Raw genomic sequence first — 15,357 nt, forward strand, 5'->3', positions numbered from 1 at the left:
TAATTTTAAACCTTTGGTTATTAGGTCCACCACTGCACTCACATACATAGGTTCAACTGGATGGACCTTGGCCTTTTTTCAACCTTACATACTATGTTACTATGTATGTATCTCTTTTTTTCCACTCAGATTTTTTTTGCTATTTTTTTTTAACCATTGTATGTAAAATGATAAAATTTGCACCCGTTTGTTTTTATAGTACCACGTAAATGTTCACGCTTTTTTAATTAAAAGGGACTAATCAGTGAATCCAAATTTGGACTTTCCTAAATTGTAACATTCTTTTTTTTCTAGGTAGAAGAATCAATTTTGCTTACAAGAATAAGAAGTTGTTTTTACATGCTGATTATAGCTAAATCACACTGGGTTCACCATATTGCCACAGCATGCCCCCATCTCTTCTCTTGTCCCTGGACCAAAAAGAGGTAACTCTAGGTGCGGTGGACATCAGTTGTCATATATATATATATATGCACCAGCCCCACCACTGTCTGTGCAGATGTGCAAGCTCTATCTGTCTCAGCTGGGGGGCAGGGTGTACTTTGGCATCTTCGCCTTGATTGCCAGAGGACCTTACTCAGCTACAAGGTTACAGAATCTTGTTATGTAGCTGATTGTTGTTTGGAATGTTAGCAGCGTGGGCGTGTGCAGCCTATTGCATTAGGGTGTGCACGCAAAACAACAAACAGACATAGACCTGAGGCATCTCGCATTCCTATCTTTTCAACTGTCCCTTAGCTCTTCTAGCTGGGGTGCATCCATCTGGCTTCCTGATTGGATGGGAGGCCTGGTGCATCGCACCTTCCACTGGCACCGAGGACTGTGGCGGTTATGTAAGGAATAAAGTGGCAAGTGCTGCTGCGCACTGTATAGATTGCCACCTTTTCTTCAAGTGAAATCTGAACACTCTAGCGCAGTTTTCTTTTAGAGAATATACAGGAGAGAGAGAGCGAGGATAGACAGCCAGGAGAGTCAGGAGAGAGACAGACAGGAGAGGAGAGACAGCCAGGGAGAGAGAGTCAGGAGAGAGAGAGGAGAGACAGTGAAGGGAGACAGCCAAGAGAGAGAGCAAGGAGAGACAACCAAGAGAGGGAGGAGAGACAGCCAAAAGAGAGAGCGAAGAGATACAGCCAAGAGAGAGCGAGGAGAGACGCCAGGAGAGAGCGAGGAGAGACAGCCAAAAGAGAGCGAGGAGAGACAGCCAAGAGAGAGCGAGGAGAGACAGCCAAGAGAGAGCGAGGAGAGACAGCCAGGAGAGAGAGGAGAGACAGCCAGGGGAGAGAGAGGAAAGACAGCCAGGGAGAGAGAGGAGAGACAGCCAAGAGAGAAGGAGGAGAGACAGCCAAGAGAGAGGTAGGTGAGACAGCCAAGAGAGAGGGAGGAGAGACAGCCAAGAGAGAGTGCGGGGAGAGGCAGCCAAGAGAGAGTGCGGGGAGAGGCAGCCAAGAGAGAGGACGGGGAGAGGCAGCCAAGAGAGAGGACGGGGAGAGGCAGCCAAGAGAGAGGACGGGGAGAGGCAGACTAGAGAGAGGACGGGGAGAGGCAGCCAAGAGAGAGGACGGGGAGAGGCAGCCAAGAGAGAGGACGGGGAGAGGCAGCCAAGAGAGAGGACGGGGAGAGGCAGCCAAGAGAGATGGCGGGGAGAGACAGCCAAGAGAGAGGGCTGGGAGAGGCAGCCAAGAGAGGGGACAGGGAGAGACAGCCAAGAGAGAGGGCGGGGAGAGACAGCCAAGAGAGAGGGCGGGGAGAGACAGCCAAGAGAGAGAGCGAAGAGAGACAGATAGGAGAGAGAGGGAAGAGAGACAGCCAGGAGAGGGAGCAAAGAGAGACAGCCAGAAGAGAGAATGAAGAGAAAGCCAAAAAAAGAGGAGAGACACCATAGGATACCCTATCTGCACCCATGTGACATCACAGGATATCATATTGCATCTCCATAGCATCAAAGGATACCTCTTCCTCGCCCCAATGACACCACAGGATACCCCTTCCTCATCTTCAGGACACCACAAGATACCCTTTTCTCATCTCCAGGACACCACAGGATACCCCTTTCTCACCCCCAGGACACCCCTTCCTCGCCCCCATGACACCAAAGGATACCCCTTCTTCATCCTCATGGCAGCACAGGACAACCCCTTTAGCACCTCTATGACACTACAGTATACCCCTTCCCCACCCCCATGACACCAAAGGACACCCCTTCTTTGCCTCCATGATACCACAGGATAACCCCTTCCTCTCCTCCATGACACCACAGGATACCCCTTCCTCTCCTCCATAACACCACAGGATACCCCTTCCTCGCCTCAATGACACCAAATTATACCCCTTCCTCACCTCCATGACACCACAAGATACCCCTTCCTTGCCTGCATGGCACCACAGGATACCCCTTCCTCGCCTCCATGACACCACAGGATACCCCTTCCTCACCCCCATGACACCACAGGATACCCATTTGTTGCCTCTATGACACCACAGGATACCACTTCCTCACCCCCATGACACCACAGGACACCCCTTCTTCACTCCCATGACACCACAGGATAACCCCTTCCTCGCCTCCATAATACCACAGGATACTCCTTCCTCGCCTCCATGACGCCACAGGATACCCCTTCCTCTGCCCTATGACACCACCGGATACCCATTCTTTGCCTCCATGTCACCACATGACACCCCCTTCCTCTCCCCCATGACACCACAGGATACCCCTTCCTCTGCCCTATGACACCACAGGATACCCCTTCCTCACCTCCATAACACCACAGGATAAACCTTCTGCGGCTTCCATGACACCACAGGATACCCCTTCCTCACCTCCATGACAGCACAGGATACCCCTCTCTACCCAGGATAATATATAATACCTCAATCTGATGTGACACTTCTTTTGCACTCTTGGGTGACAGAGCAGCCGACTCTCCCCATGTACAGCCAATAGGACCTGTGCCACACACACACACACACACACGCACTGTGTACAGACAGACAGAACATGCTCACATAGCAAGGAAGGCCTCTATTGTAGGGTTGCCACCTTTTCTTCAAGCGAAACCAGAACACTCTGGCGACATGTGGATATTTTTTTGGGAGAATGAGTCACGACTTATTCATATGTAATTAGTGCCACCCTTTCATATGTAAATATCACTATTTTCAGTGGGGGGACGGTAGCCCCTATCTTAATTTTGGTTGTCCCTGTCTGCCTGACATCTTGTATCCAGGTTTCTGCTGCCATGAAACCCGGACACAGCATTTAAGACCCGAACTGTCCGGGTGAATCCCGGACAGGTGGCAACCCTACTCTATTGCATGACTGGAAACCATGGTAGAGGTTTCTAGCCTTCAGAGAGGAGATGTGCCTGCCGTATATCTGATCACCCCCTAGTGGCGGGAGGTGTGAGCACACAAATCAGAGCAAGACTCACAAATCAGAGCAAGACTTGGCTGTTCCTAGCACCTCCTGGCTGCTGGCACTCGGGTATTGCCCGAGAGCCCGAATGGTCAGTCCACACCTGGTGCCCACTGTTGCGTTTTGTGTAATTAGGGTATGCCCTGGCACACCCGACACACCCCGTGCGCACGTCTATGGTAATTAGACTGTAATGTGTGGCCAGACTAATATTTTTTTAATGTAAACCATGACAAAGTGGTAGCTGGATTCACACCTATTGGTCTGGATACACACATCTGCATTTTTGCTTGATGCATTTTCTATTGAAATCAATGGAAATTCAAAACAAGGCAAATTTCCACATATAGCATTGGGGCAGCCCCACAACAACCTCTTCAACCTTACCTCTTTATACTATGTGAGGATGTGAGGTATTGGACTACGTGTTAGCTACTCCTAGGTGCAAAGAATTTAAAGTAGTATTAAAGTCTTCACGTTTTAATGTATTGTTAATGCATTGTCAGCAGGCATGGAAACATTACACAATACATTATTTGCTTCATATATGTGCAGAAACACTTCTTCACAAATCACTGCTGCCAGCTCCAGGTCACACAGCACCATTTCCCTGAACTTCTGGTCAGGAAGTGTGTGCACAGGGATTTTACATTCAAAGGGAGCCATGGCTTCGTTTAGCGGGGGTCGTCACGGCGCCCCCCCGCAGTCCTGCGCCCGGGGCAAGTGACCCCCCCGCACCCCCGGTTGTTACGCTACTGCATTCAAGGCTTCAGGTTTTTGTGTTTGTAATGATGCACACAGCATGGGGGACTTGCTTTTGTCTTTGCCAGGACTGTGCATGCAAGGGTTGCTCTCTATAGTACCCTGCAAGGGAACGGAGCCAAGTGGAAAGCAGATGTCTGAGTAAGCACTCAGTAGACCAGCTTATTCTGCAGAAACCAGAACATTTAATACAACATGGAGCAGCAAATATTGTAAGTTATTTCAATAGCATCTGAAATACCTTAAATACATTTAAGCTTTAATATCACCTTAAAAGATTGTATTTAGTGAGTGCAAGAGTTTCTTATTGACAAATCAGTCTCCTTCCTTTTAAAAGCATTGGATTTTACTTACATTAAGAGCATCCAGTATAGAAAGTTCTACAGCTGCAGCCTTCACATGTATCCAACAATCCTCAACAGTTACTGTGTGATCTTTGGCTGCGATAATTTGTTTAGCAACTGTAAAGAATAAAGTAATATATTTATTTTAGTAAGATAAATATTTTGGTGTTTTCATGCAATGATTGGACGATGTATTGAAAAGAAATGATGGTAATAAACATCGGACATAAAATAAAAAAAGGCTTGATCTGCCAGAGCAGATTTATTGTTTCCTCAGAATGACTCTGAAGCTCCACATAAGATCCTTTGTGAATAGGTCACAGTGCGGTTGATTTACTAAAGGGAAATTGGATGTTAACTTTGCAAGGGAACTTTCCCGTTAGCTCAATGGATGAGGTGAAGCTTTGCTGACTTCCATCATCCTATCATGTGCCAGCACAAATTCGGATTTTTTTTATTTTCTTTGCACTTGTTTGGGGAATTTCACCACATTCACTAAGGTAAGGAAAATTCCTTTGCAAAGTAAACAGCCTATCTGTCTTCAAATCAACTCGTGTCCACAAAAAAGTCCAATTAATTATATTTACTAAACAAATGATAGGAACAGGGAGGTATGAGGAACACTGTCAACCTACATTGTGTGCACTGGGAACATGTCACTTTACCAAAAGTGAATTACTGCAAATATATTCCCCAGCATGTATTTTCAAGTTCTTAAATACCCACAGGTTCAGTTTATTTGCACTAATTACTCACAGAGCAAAGTTGACTGGTGAGCTGCCATTAAACTCCACCACAACAACACATCAAGCTCAAAATTGACCAACCTCTCACCAACTCTCACAAGTTATAGGTACTCTTCAGTTTGGCATGCAGCCTGGGAACGCTTCCTTTTGTACTATACTGTAGGTTTTTTTAACATGTTGGAAAATCTCTGTGTATATGGTTGATAATTTTCACTGAGTAGCAGAGACAAGTCTTTCACTACACATGCACTGCATTAAACTACAGTGCTCAAATGCCAGAGCATGTTCGGCCGACCCGAAGTGCAGAAGGAGTTCGACTCAGTTTTCCAGCATGCTAGGAAGAAGAAAGTCGTGCAACCGTACAGTAGATGCGGTCGCATGCTGCCCATACACCTGCTGATTATCCGCGATTATCATATGATAATCGGCAGGTGTATGGGCACCTTAAGAAAGATCTGCACATCCATGACCATAATTCTTAGATCTTTCATTGTACTCTGAAACAAATTAATACTGATCTTCCTGCTCCAGGTGTCAGAACGTTATGTCTTGTTTAAAAGGAGAACTATGAGGTGAGTGCTTTTCACTCACCTCATAGTTCTAGCCGACCTGTGACAATGAGACTGTCACAGGTCGGCTCAGTAGATCGGGAGGTGAGCGAACACATACCGGGTTCGCTCACCTCTCGATCCTGTAACGGCTCTCTGCCGTGACAGGGGAGGGGCTGGTATACCCTCTCCGATCCGCCAGCGATTACTGGCGGAACGGACAGGGGGAGGGGGCGGGTACAGCTGGCTCTGCCTCTAGCTAGGCAGAGCCAGCTGTCACTCACGCAGCTGGGCGGATCCAGACATCGATGTCGGGATCCGCTCCGGCTGCGGCGTCTCAGTATACCGAGAGCTGTAGCTCGCGGTATACTGAGCCTAGGGTGACGGGAGGACGCTAGTTTGTGTCCTCCCGTTACCCTAAGGAGAACTATGGGAAAAAGCCCTGACCCCATAGTTCTCATTTTAAACCCTTACTGCCGATGAACCCTATATGAAGCTTCCTCAGCATAATAATGATGATTCTGAGTATAAGTTAATAAACATCCTACTTCTGAGAGCTAGGAGAGGACACTTTGCACAGCTTTGTCTCTCAAACCTAGCCATCACTGGCAGGCCCCCACAAACCAAAGTGGTTTCCAATCATGTGATCACTATGTCAGCTATGACAAAGTGATCACATGCAGACCAGAGGCTATATTAAGAAAATACGCCTTAAGCCTGCAGATGTCATTGCAGCCTGAAAGTGGCAGGGTACATCTGTATAATATTGTAATTGCCAAATGCAAAAGAGCATAGTGTTTATTGAAACAGTGTACCAAATAAATGCCTAATATGTCCTTACAAAAATATGCAAATAATCATAACATTATTAGTTAACCCACATAAGCTGATGCTTCTAAGTTTGGTCTAGGAATCTGGGGGGTCACTGGCCTCTAGTCACAAAATGTTTGCATTGCTCAAAATCACATTGTTAATTTGTTTCATTTTTTTAGTAATTTTAGTTTTTTACTTGACAGTCACTTGCTTTATTGTTGAAATATTTCTACCACTTACGACTACAACAGTTGTTTCTGCATCTACCGTTTTTCACTCTTAATATGTAAAACGGCCCTATCTGCTCAAACCCACCAGATGGTTTTTGAAAGGTGATCAGTGCTGATCCTCCATTAACAGGATATTTAATTTGATGCTTGACACTCAAACCGCACAAGGTATTGCTTGCATTGCCCATGAAGACCATTTTTTTTACCATTCCAGATGAGCAAATCTGCAGAAACAATGATAAGAATTAGATAAATCTTTTTTTTTATAAGCCATATGTTTTAAAAATATTTCTAAGGTCATAAATGTAAAAAATAAAATAAAAACTGAATAAGTAATTTATATTATATTATAATTTCTTATAATTATTTATAATTTATTATATTATAATTTTTTAATTTCGTGTTTCAAACTTTATCATACCTGGGATGTCTACTGGACTCTTGTTTGGACAGATTTAGGTGAGTTATTCCTAAGATTTACTAAGAACTACAGGCCTACAATATAAACAACAAATTTCCATGCAAAAAATTGGACCGCTTTTGGTACAAAATTCCTGACATAATCATACCGCCAGGGAGGTTAATATGAATAAAAAACCTTTCCATTTAAACTGCATGCGCTGTAATTTTCTAAAATTGTAAAAAAACAAAACAGTGCACTATGGCGACCTGGAGGCAATCTGTACACAGATGTAACTTCCTGCTTTTATGATTGTCAACACTACACAGTGTTGCTGTATGCTATATACCTCTGACTACTGCACTATACAATACATACTCCTGATCATTGCTCTTTGTACGTTGTGCTGTATGTTACATACATCACTGTGCTCTGTATATATCACATACAGTACTGTGTGCTGTGTTTGAACTCTTTTATACTAAAAAATATTTTTCTATATACTAATAAAGTAAGCCAATAGGCTAATTATTGAGACTGGTTGAAGTATAACCTCTTTTTTCCGCCTCACTATCCTTCAGAGGTGGTATCTACTCTTTTTGTATGCAAATAGATTATCAATCATACCTATTGTTGTGTATTTGTATACACCATGGTGGTAGCGTTTTTTCTATTTATATATCACATACTCCTGACTACTGCACTCTGTAAGCTATGCTGTACAATACATTACAGGGGAGAAAAGTGATGTTCTTTTGTATACAGCAGAGCTCCTCTGTCACTTTGAGAGCTGTTCTGTATGCTCTCTTTATTTGATCTTATGATATTTTATTAGAGGAACACAGATTGCCTGATACAGGGTAGGCGGCTGTCACACTGATAGCCGAGAAACCCCTGATTACTCAAGGAGACACACGTTCTCCCATCTGAAGAAATAAGCTGTCAGTTTGCCATTTCTTTAAAAAAAAAAAAGAACAGAAAGTTGCCACAATCTTTAACTTGGCTCTCTCCCTTTGTATTGCTTAAAAGGTGCCCATACACTGCACGATTATCGTACGATAATCGTATGCGATCGGTTTTTCGTACGATAATCGAGCAGTGTGAACGGAGACGTGCGACCGTTTCTACTGTACGGTCGCACGTCTTCTGTCGAACCAGCATGTTCGAAAACCAGCCGGGAATCGTACGAACGGTGCTCAGAAGACAAATGCCGAACGGGCCGGTGTGCGCACGCGCACACTGCCCGTTCAGCATTGCGGTCATCATTACGATGATCGAGAGTGCGATCTGCCTGTCCAAGATAGGCAGATCGTACGTTTTTTTAATCCCTTTACAACCATCGCAAGACTAAGGTCTTGCGATGGTTGTACAGTGTATGGCCACCTTTACTGTAGACGCCTTAGGGATGTTAGGGAAATTGCTAAACAAACATGAGACCCCCCTGCAGCCTGCGTACTTCTATTCCCCATAGTAAGAGGCAAATTTGTTGAGAAGTGGAAGCTTCCATATGAGATTAATAATTATTAATATAGAGAGGTAAACTGCAAGTTTTACCTGCATGGAAAGCAGACAAGCACTGGAGATAGAGTAGCAGAGCTTAGTAGCAGTGGACACCCATTCTAAAACAGAAGAGGGAGAGGGGGTGTAGGTTGTAGCTCCACAATAGGATGTGGACTTTTTCTGAAGTTGCTAGAGCAGGGGTTAGCAAACACCAACACGAGTGCCAGGATGGGCACGCAGTGCCTTCTCCGCTGGCACTTTAAACATTGGCTGTAACTGACATTTCCCTTGGCTGTCAAGCACAAAGCCTGGCCTACCCATCTCCCAGATGTCAGTAAGAGCAGCCAGTGTCTAAGGACGTTGCTGCATAGTTCTGAGAAAGCCTGCCTGCTCACACTGACAAATTAATTGACTCACAAGCAGTTCAAGTTCCTGAAAATGCTGAAGAAGCCTCCCTCAGCATTCTAAATAATAAAATAACATTTTGTCTCTATTTCACTTCTGCATACATGTGGTTCACTCCTGCTGAGTTGTCAGCTGTCCCAAGACCATTACAGTGTGATTCTGTAGCTGATAGATATCATGTATAGCTGTACACCCTGAGCCTCCCCTAGGGTCCATTAGCGGCACTGCCACCAAGATATTCATGGTAAAGATCAATAGACTTTTTGAAAAAAATTTAACTTTTGAATTGTTACAATAACAGTCATTAATTTCATTCAGTCTCACTGAAAGCCCGTGCTACAGCTCTACAAGAGCAATTTGGCTTCCCTTTGAACATTTAACTTGATGAAATCCAGGCACAGATATAGCCACAAATTCTTGAGTATATATATATGAGTATATATATATATAAAGATAAAAAGTTACCTCTGGGCAGGTGTGATAGCTGAGTAGGCCACTTTTATTCACTGTGTAATTTATACATTCATATTTGCTTGATAGTACAGCTAATGTAGTACTTCCAGAGCTGTGACTTTCATACTGGGACATGATCCTGTCATTTTATCCGCCCCTTCTCTCCCCTTGTCTATTCACAGGACACCTTGTATTCTGTGAACCACTGACCAATGGCATGGGATATTTTTTTTCCCTCTGACCAATGAAGCCAGGCATTTTTCTTCCTATTGACCAATAACACCAGGCCTTTTCTGACCAATAACCACCAACAGCAGTATTTTTTCTTTCTCCCTCTGACTTATGCTGTGCTGATAAGCCCTTATTCATGCTGTCCTGCTTTACCAAAGACAAATAAAGTGAGACACAGGTGGGCTTTTCAGTAAAGGGAATAAAAGGTAAAAATTAGCTAGGATCATAGCAAAAAATTCAACTTATCAGGATGGAGGCTTTGTATATAACCAACTTCTGGGCCATCTGAAGTGCATGCACTGGGCCTGATATGAGGTCTAAAGGTACAGAAATTAAGGTTGACCTAAAATCTGTACGTGATGTACGTGTTGTGTACAATAATTAATGAGCTTGCCATTAGCAGTACAACTAGGAGTGCACACATTTAAAACTAAGACTACGAAAATCAAACGGCGGGTGGATTTATTCTTTCTGAATGAGAAACTAACAAACATTCTTCTAGACTCCAATAAAAAAAATGTACAAAAATCTGGCAACCATGAATCGATTACTCCCATCCCTCTCCATCCCCGGATAGTTTATGGGCCCTATAGGTTCTGAGCCCATATCCTGAGAACTTTCAAGACCCACATGCCACCCTCCTTACTTTTGTTCTCCTCTTTATCCTTCTTCTTTGTCAATCTGTAGACTTTGATTTCTCTTTTGCTCGATATATATTATTTCGATCTTAATTTCTCTTCATTTTTTTGAGACATGCAATAATTGACCTTCCCGAGTTATTGAGCTTTTCAATACAATGTATTATTTGTGATTTGTCTTTGATTGTACAATACGTTATTTTCTACTCCATATTGTATAATGTATAACTTTCAAAATCTAATAAAAACTTTAAAACAAAAAAAACTAAGACTACTATGTGCTATTGTTCACTGACATGCCGGCTTTCTGATGCTTGTAAAAATGGGACTTGATGTGCAACAGGTTGCTGACCCATGTGCTAGAATATGATAAAAAGTGACTTTGTGACAGATTCTAAAGTATCCTGTCCTAAGCCGTATTGGATCCTCGGTGATATTCCTTTTGGACAAATAAAGTTGGATAGGAAAGCTTCGAAACTCACAAGGAGTTTGTTGCCCTGATGAAGGGACCCTGCGCGGCCCCGAAACATTGGCTTTGATGATGCAGGTGACACATGTTCCATAAAGAAGTACGGAAATTTACACTTTGAACCTTGTGAGTGCTGGTCATCTTCTATCCAATACTTTGATGCTAAACCCTCACACCGCATTGAGTAGGATACAGATTTATAAAAACAATGTTAAACTTGACCTAAAAAACTGACAATATTTAATATATGTACTGTCTAATGAGAGTGCCAAACAAGAGTCCATATTCTCTGATTAGTATTAGATCATACCAGGATAACACAAAAGAGCCAAGACATTTCGGAGCTCAAAAATCTCTCCCTTCTTCAGGGCTCAGATGTTGTAAATGGTAGGACTAAAGAGATGGTTCAATCATCTAATTCTTAGTTAGAAGTTACAGGATGACAGAAATCACGGTGTCAGCAGAGCACAGTAACTAATAATAATATTCAAATAATTTGGACTCTTGTTTTTTTGCCTCTTGGATATGTGGATTCTCAACTCTGAGTTCCCTTTTTAAAGGGGTGTCCTGTTGTGTGGAGAGGAGCCTTACTGGCCTGTTATAGTCTGATAACTTACTAAACTTTGAATCCAGCACCTGGATTTTATGTGTTTGGACATATTTTGTATGTGTTTGCAAAAACTAAATGAAAAATTACATTAATGTCCCTTTAGGTAATGGATAAATAAAGATATTTCCGCCACATTATTCCAGTGGATGTAACAGACAACATTGTTCAGATTTCTCACCTTCTTCATGTTCTCTGTTTCTCTTTTAAAATAATCAATTTTGTCCTTCATGCTTAGAGTCTGTGCCTCCAGTTCCTGGTTCTCCATTTGCATAGCTGTAACCTTTATCTGTCAAATAACAAGCAAACATTTCCAGTGTTAAAGAAGGCCCCCAACTGAAAAAAACATACAGAGTCTAATTCTATGCACTTAGAATTATTTCCTTTAATTGAACAGAAGTGGAATTGTTCTGGTTTACAAATAAATTATCAGCAGTTTGTGCAATAGAAGCCAATGTGGTATTTACCTACACTCTGCCAGTAAAGAGCTGCAAAGTGGTCTTAACAGACTTGTAACACTTTGTTATTAAGCTGGACATATGCTGGCTGTTTTTTCTCATTTGCTCAAACAAGAAGAACAGGATTTTTGACCTACCATAAAATCCTTTTATTGGAGTTCATTATGGGACACAGGGTCAGAAGGATTCTGAGATGTATGGGTTATATTGCTGCATACAGGAGCATATGAGACTGGGAAAAAAAAGCTGTTAGTCAGCCGGGATATAACCCCTCCTACTCCCATTATTCAGTTTTTGTGCAAAACCAGTAGTAGGAGTGACTATAGACAGAGGGATGGGACATATGTCTCTTAATGAACCAGAGGAAAAGGATTTTAAGGTAAGACAAAAATCCTGTTTTCTAAGTTGTTCATTAAGGGCCAGGATTATGAGATATATGGGACGTCCAAAGCTGATGGGTAGGTAACACAGGAACCAAAATGCTAACAGGGCCACAACCCCCCCCCCCCAAAAAAAAATAAACAGGTAATCTGTATTGTGTGCATATAAGACCATGTGGCAGCCTTGCCAATCTAGGACACAAATGCTGAAAAGTAAAAAACGTGTTTATATGGGGTAGGACAGAGAGATTGAATTATAATGTCCTGGTTACGGCGAAAACTAGAAACCAATTTGGAGAGAAAGGAGGGTGTAGACTTCAAGACAACCTTGTCTCTGTTAAAACCAGAAAGGGTTCTTTACAAGGGAGGGTCTCCAAATCAGAAACTCACCTCACAGAGGGGATAGCAATTAGAAAGTCAACCTTGTGGGTGAGTGTGGGCAATGGAATATCTCTGAATGTGCTGCCCTTCAACTAGAACAATCAAATAAATAAACAAATCTCTATAATAAATATGTGCTAAACAATACATGCAATCAAAGTGTTCACAATTGCTTTTCTTGTAAATATCAATCCTTAATAATAAATATCCCTCTGCAAAATTCAATCATATATTCCGTGTTTAGATGTGTACAAATGTGGAATCACACGTAAAAAAAGTGCTTAAAATTTGTCCCAAGTGCACACCACTCTTTATCCTTCCACAGTGAAAGTTCTTTATACAAGGTCTATACACCAATTCCAATTATCACCAGGGGCTCACCCCACTTAGTGGGCCGTTCAGCTTATAAGTAGACCTAAGCAGGTCTAAAATCGCTTTATAGGATCTCCAATCGATCTTATTCAAAGGCCGTCTCTCCACAATCGTTACACAGAAAATGACGTCAGCATGTCATCACGACCATATCCAATCAGATATAAAAACAGCCCATAGTATAAAACTATGAAATTAAAAAACTCCTTTATTTAAAAAAACTACTCGCAAAAGGAAAGTTGACATAAAACGTCATGTAAGATGTATGCCCAACAACTCTCTCTCCGTGTCACCGTATTCTCTGGGTGCAAAAGCGGGTCAAACAGGAGCTGTGCTGCTGACCATGCAATCTCCAATCCACGTCGGTGAGACTCCGAGACCAGAGAGTACATCTTACTTGAAGTTTTATGTCAACTTGCCTTATGTGAGTAGTGACACATTAATGGCGTGACCCAGTGGAAAGGAAAGTTGGAGTGCAGCTGGGAAAGGAGAGAATTCATAGCCACAGACTTATCTGGATTAATCAAAAGACCTGAAATAAAGGCAAATTGATCCAAAACACACTATAAGTCTGGTAGTGTGACCAGGGGATTGGTAAGAGTAAGGAGCGCATCACCCGTAAACAAATTACATTTATATTGCTGACCCGCATTAGGGACACCGGAAATATCAGGATTGCCCCTGATCGCCATGGCCAGGGGTTCCAGGGCTAGGATAAAAAAGATTGGGGATAACGAGCATCCCTGTCGCGTCTCCCTCGCAATGGGAAATAGGGTGGATTGAAATCCAGCATATTGGACCACAGCCAAAGGCGAAGCGCAAAGAGCATCGATCCACGCCAAAATAGGGTCCACGAATTCCCATGCCCTCAAGGCATAACGGAACTAGTCCCAGGAAAGGGAGGCAAAGGCTTTATAGATGTCCAGAGACAATAGGAAACTGGGGATCCTTTGGCTAGACAACAAATGTACAAGGTGGATCACTTTGCGTATGTTATCACTAGCCTGGTAACCAGGGACGAATTCAACCTGGTCCCTGTGGACCCGAGAACCCAGGAAAGTATTAATGCGGGTGCTCAATATTTTGCCTAAGATTTTTACGTCGATATTTAAGAGGGAGGTGGGTCGGAACTGATGTGGGTCATGTGCGGCCTGCGGAACCTTAGGGATCATACATATAGAGACCTGAAGCAAAGAGGAATAGCAGGCACCGAATTAAAAAGCATTCAAGCAACAGGTACGGTGGGGTGCTAAGAAGTCTGCAAACTTCTTATAGTAAAAGACATCCGGACCAGGGGTTTTAGAAGGGCTGGAGAGACTTATTGGCTCTGAGGGTTTCAGCTACAGTGATGTCACTATCAAGGGAAATACGGCCATCATCAGGGATAGGAACCAATGACAGGGTACGAAAAAACTGATCCACCTTGTCCACCTGAAAGGGAGTAGGGGAGGCATAAAGTGATTTCAAAAAGTCTGCAAAAAAGTCTGCCCACAATAATAGAGGGATTTAAAGTTAGGGTCCCTCGAGGGGTGCGTAAACAAATAGGCGAAAACGTTTTCTCTATTGACTGCAGTTAATTAGCCAGCATGGGCCCAGCCCTATTGGCGCAATAATAATATTTGTGGCGGGTCCAGCGTAGGACCTTCTCTGCTGTGGTGGTAAGTAACAGGTCCGATTCAGTGGACATTTTTTAATAGGCACATCTGGTAGAAGGAGATGGGCTAGCTTTCCAAACCCGGTCCGCCTGATGCACTGTAGATCACGGATCTTCTGTTCCCTCTGGACCTTCAATCTGGAAGCAAGTTGAATAAGGTGGCCTCTCATGGTAACATTGTGGGCCTCGCACAGGGTTACCGGCGAAGAGACAGACCCGAGATTTTCAATAAAGAAACATTGAACCTGAGACTGGACCAGCAGAGCAGAGTTTCGGGTTGAGAGCAAAGAATCATTCAGGCACCATAGGAAAGAGCGCCATTCTAAGGAGACCAGAAAACAGTTGAGCACTAGAGGATCATTGTCTGACCAGGTGGATGATCGGATATCAAGTTTGGCCACTTGGGGCAGGAAGTGTAGAGGCATGAAAAAGTGGTCAATCCTGCAAAAACTACGGTGTGGGTTGGAATAAACGGTGTAGTCCCTAAAGGTAGGGTTTAGTTCGTGCCAAACATTGGTCAAGGCATGAGAGGTGTCCAAAGACACTGATAC

The 15,357-nt window shown here is 43.3% G+C and overlaps 1 protein-coding gene across 1 annotated transcript in view; it reads right to left on the reverse strand.

Moving 5' to 3' along the window:
* Positions 1-11,833, reverse strand: part of IFI35 (interferon induced protein 35) — an 18,344-nt gene extending 6,511 nt beyond the window's left edge. Inside the window, exons 1-3 of the mRNA XM_018555277.1 lie at positions 11,743-11,833; positions 6,944-7,082; positions 4,532-4,638 (exon numbers count right to left, since the gene is read on the reverse strand). Of these exons, the coding sequence (XP_018410779.1) occupies positions 4,532-4,638; positions 6,944-7,082; positions 11,743-11,829 (333 nt within the window). The 5' untranslated portion in view covers positions 11,830-11,833. The remainder of the gene's footprint in view (positions 1-4,531; positions 4,639-6,943; positions 7,083-11,742) is intronic.
* Between the last annotated feature and the right edge of the window lie 3,524 nt (positions 11,834-15,357).

This window comes from Nanorana parkeri, unplaced genomic scaffold (genome assembly GCF_000935625.1).
Source record: "Nanorana parkeri isolate BGI_ZX_2015 unplaced genomic scaffold, ASM93562v1 scaffold190, whole genome shotgun sequence".
Classification (NCBI taxonomy): domain Eukaryota; kingdom Metazoa; phylum Chordata; class Amphibia; order Anura; family Dicroglossidae; genus Nanorana; species Nanorana parkeri.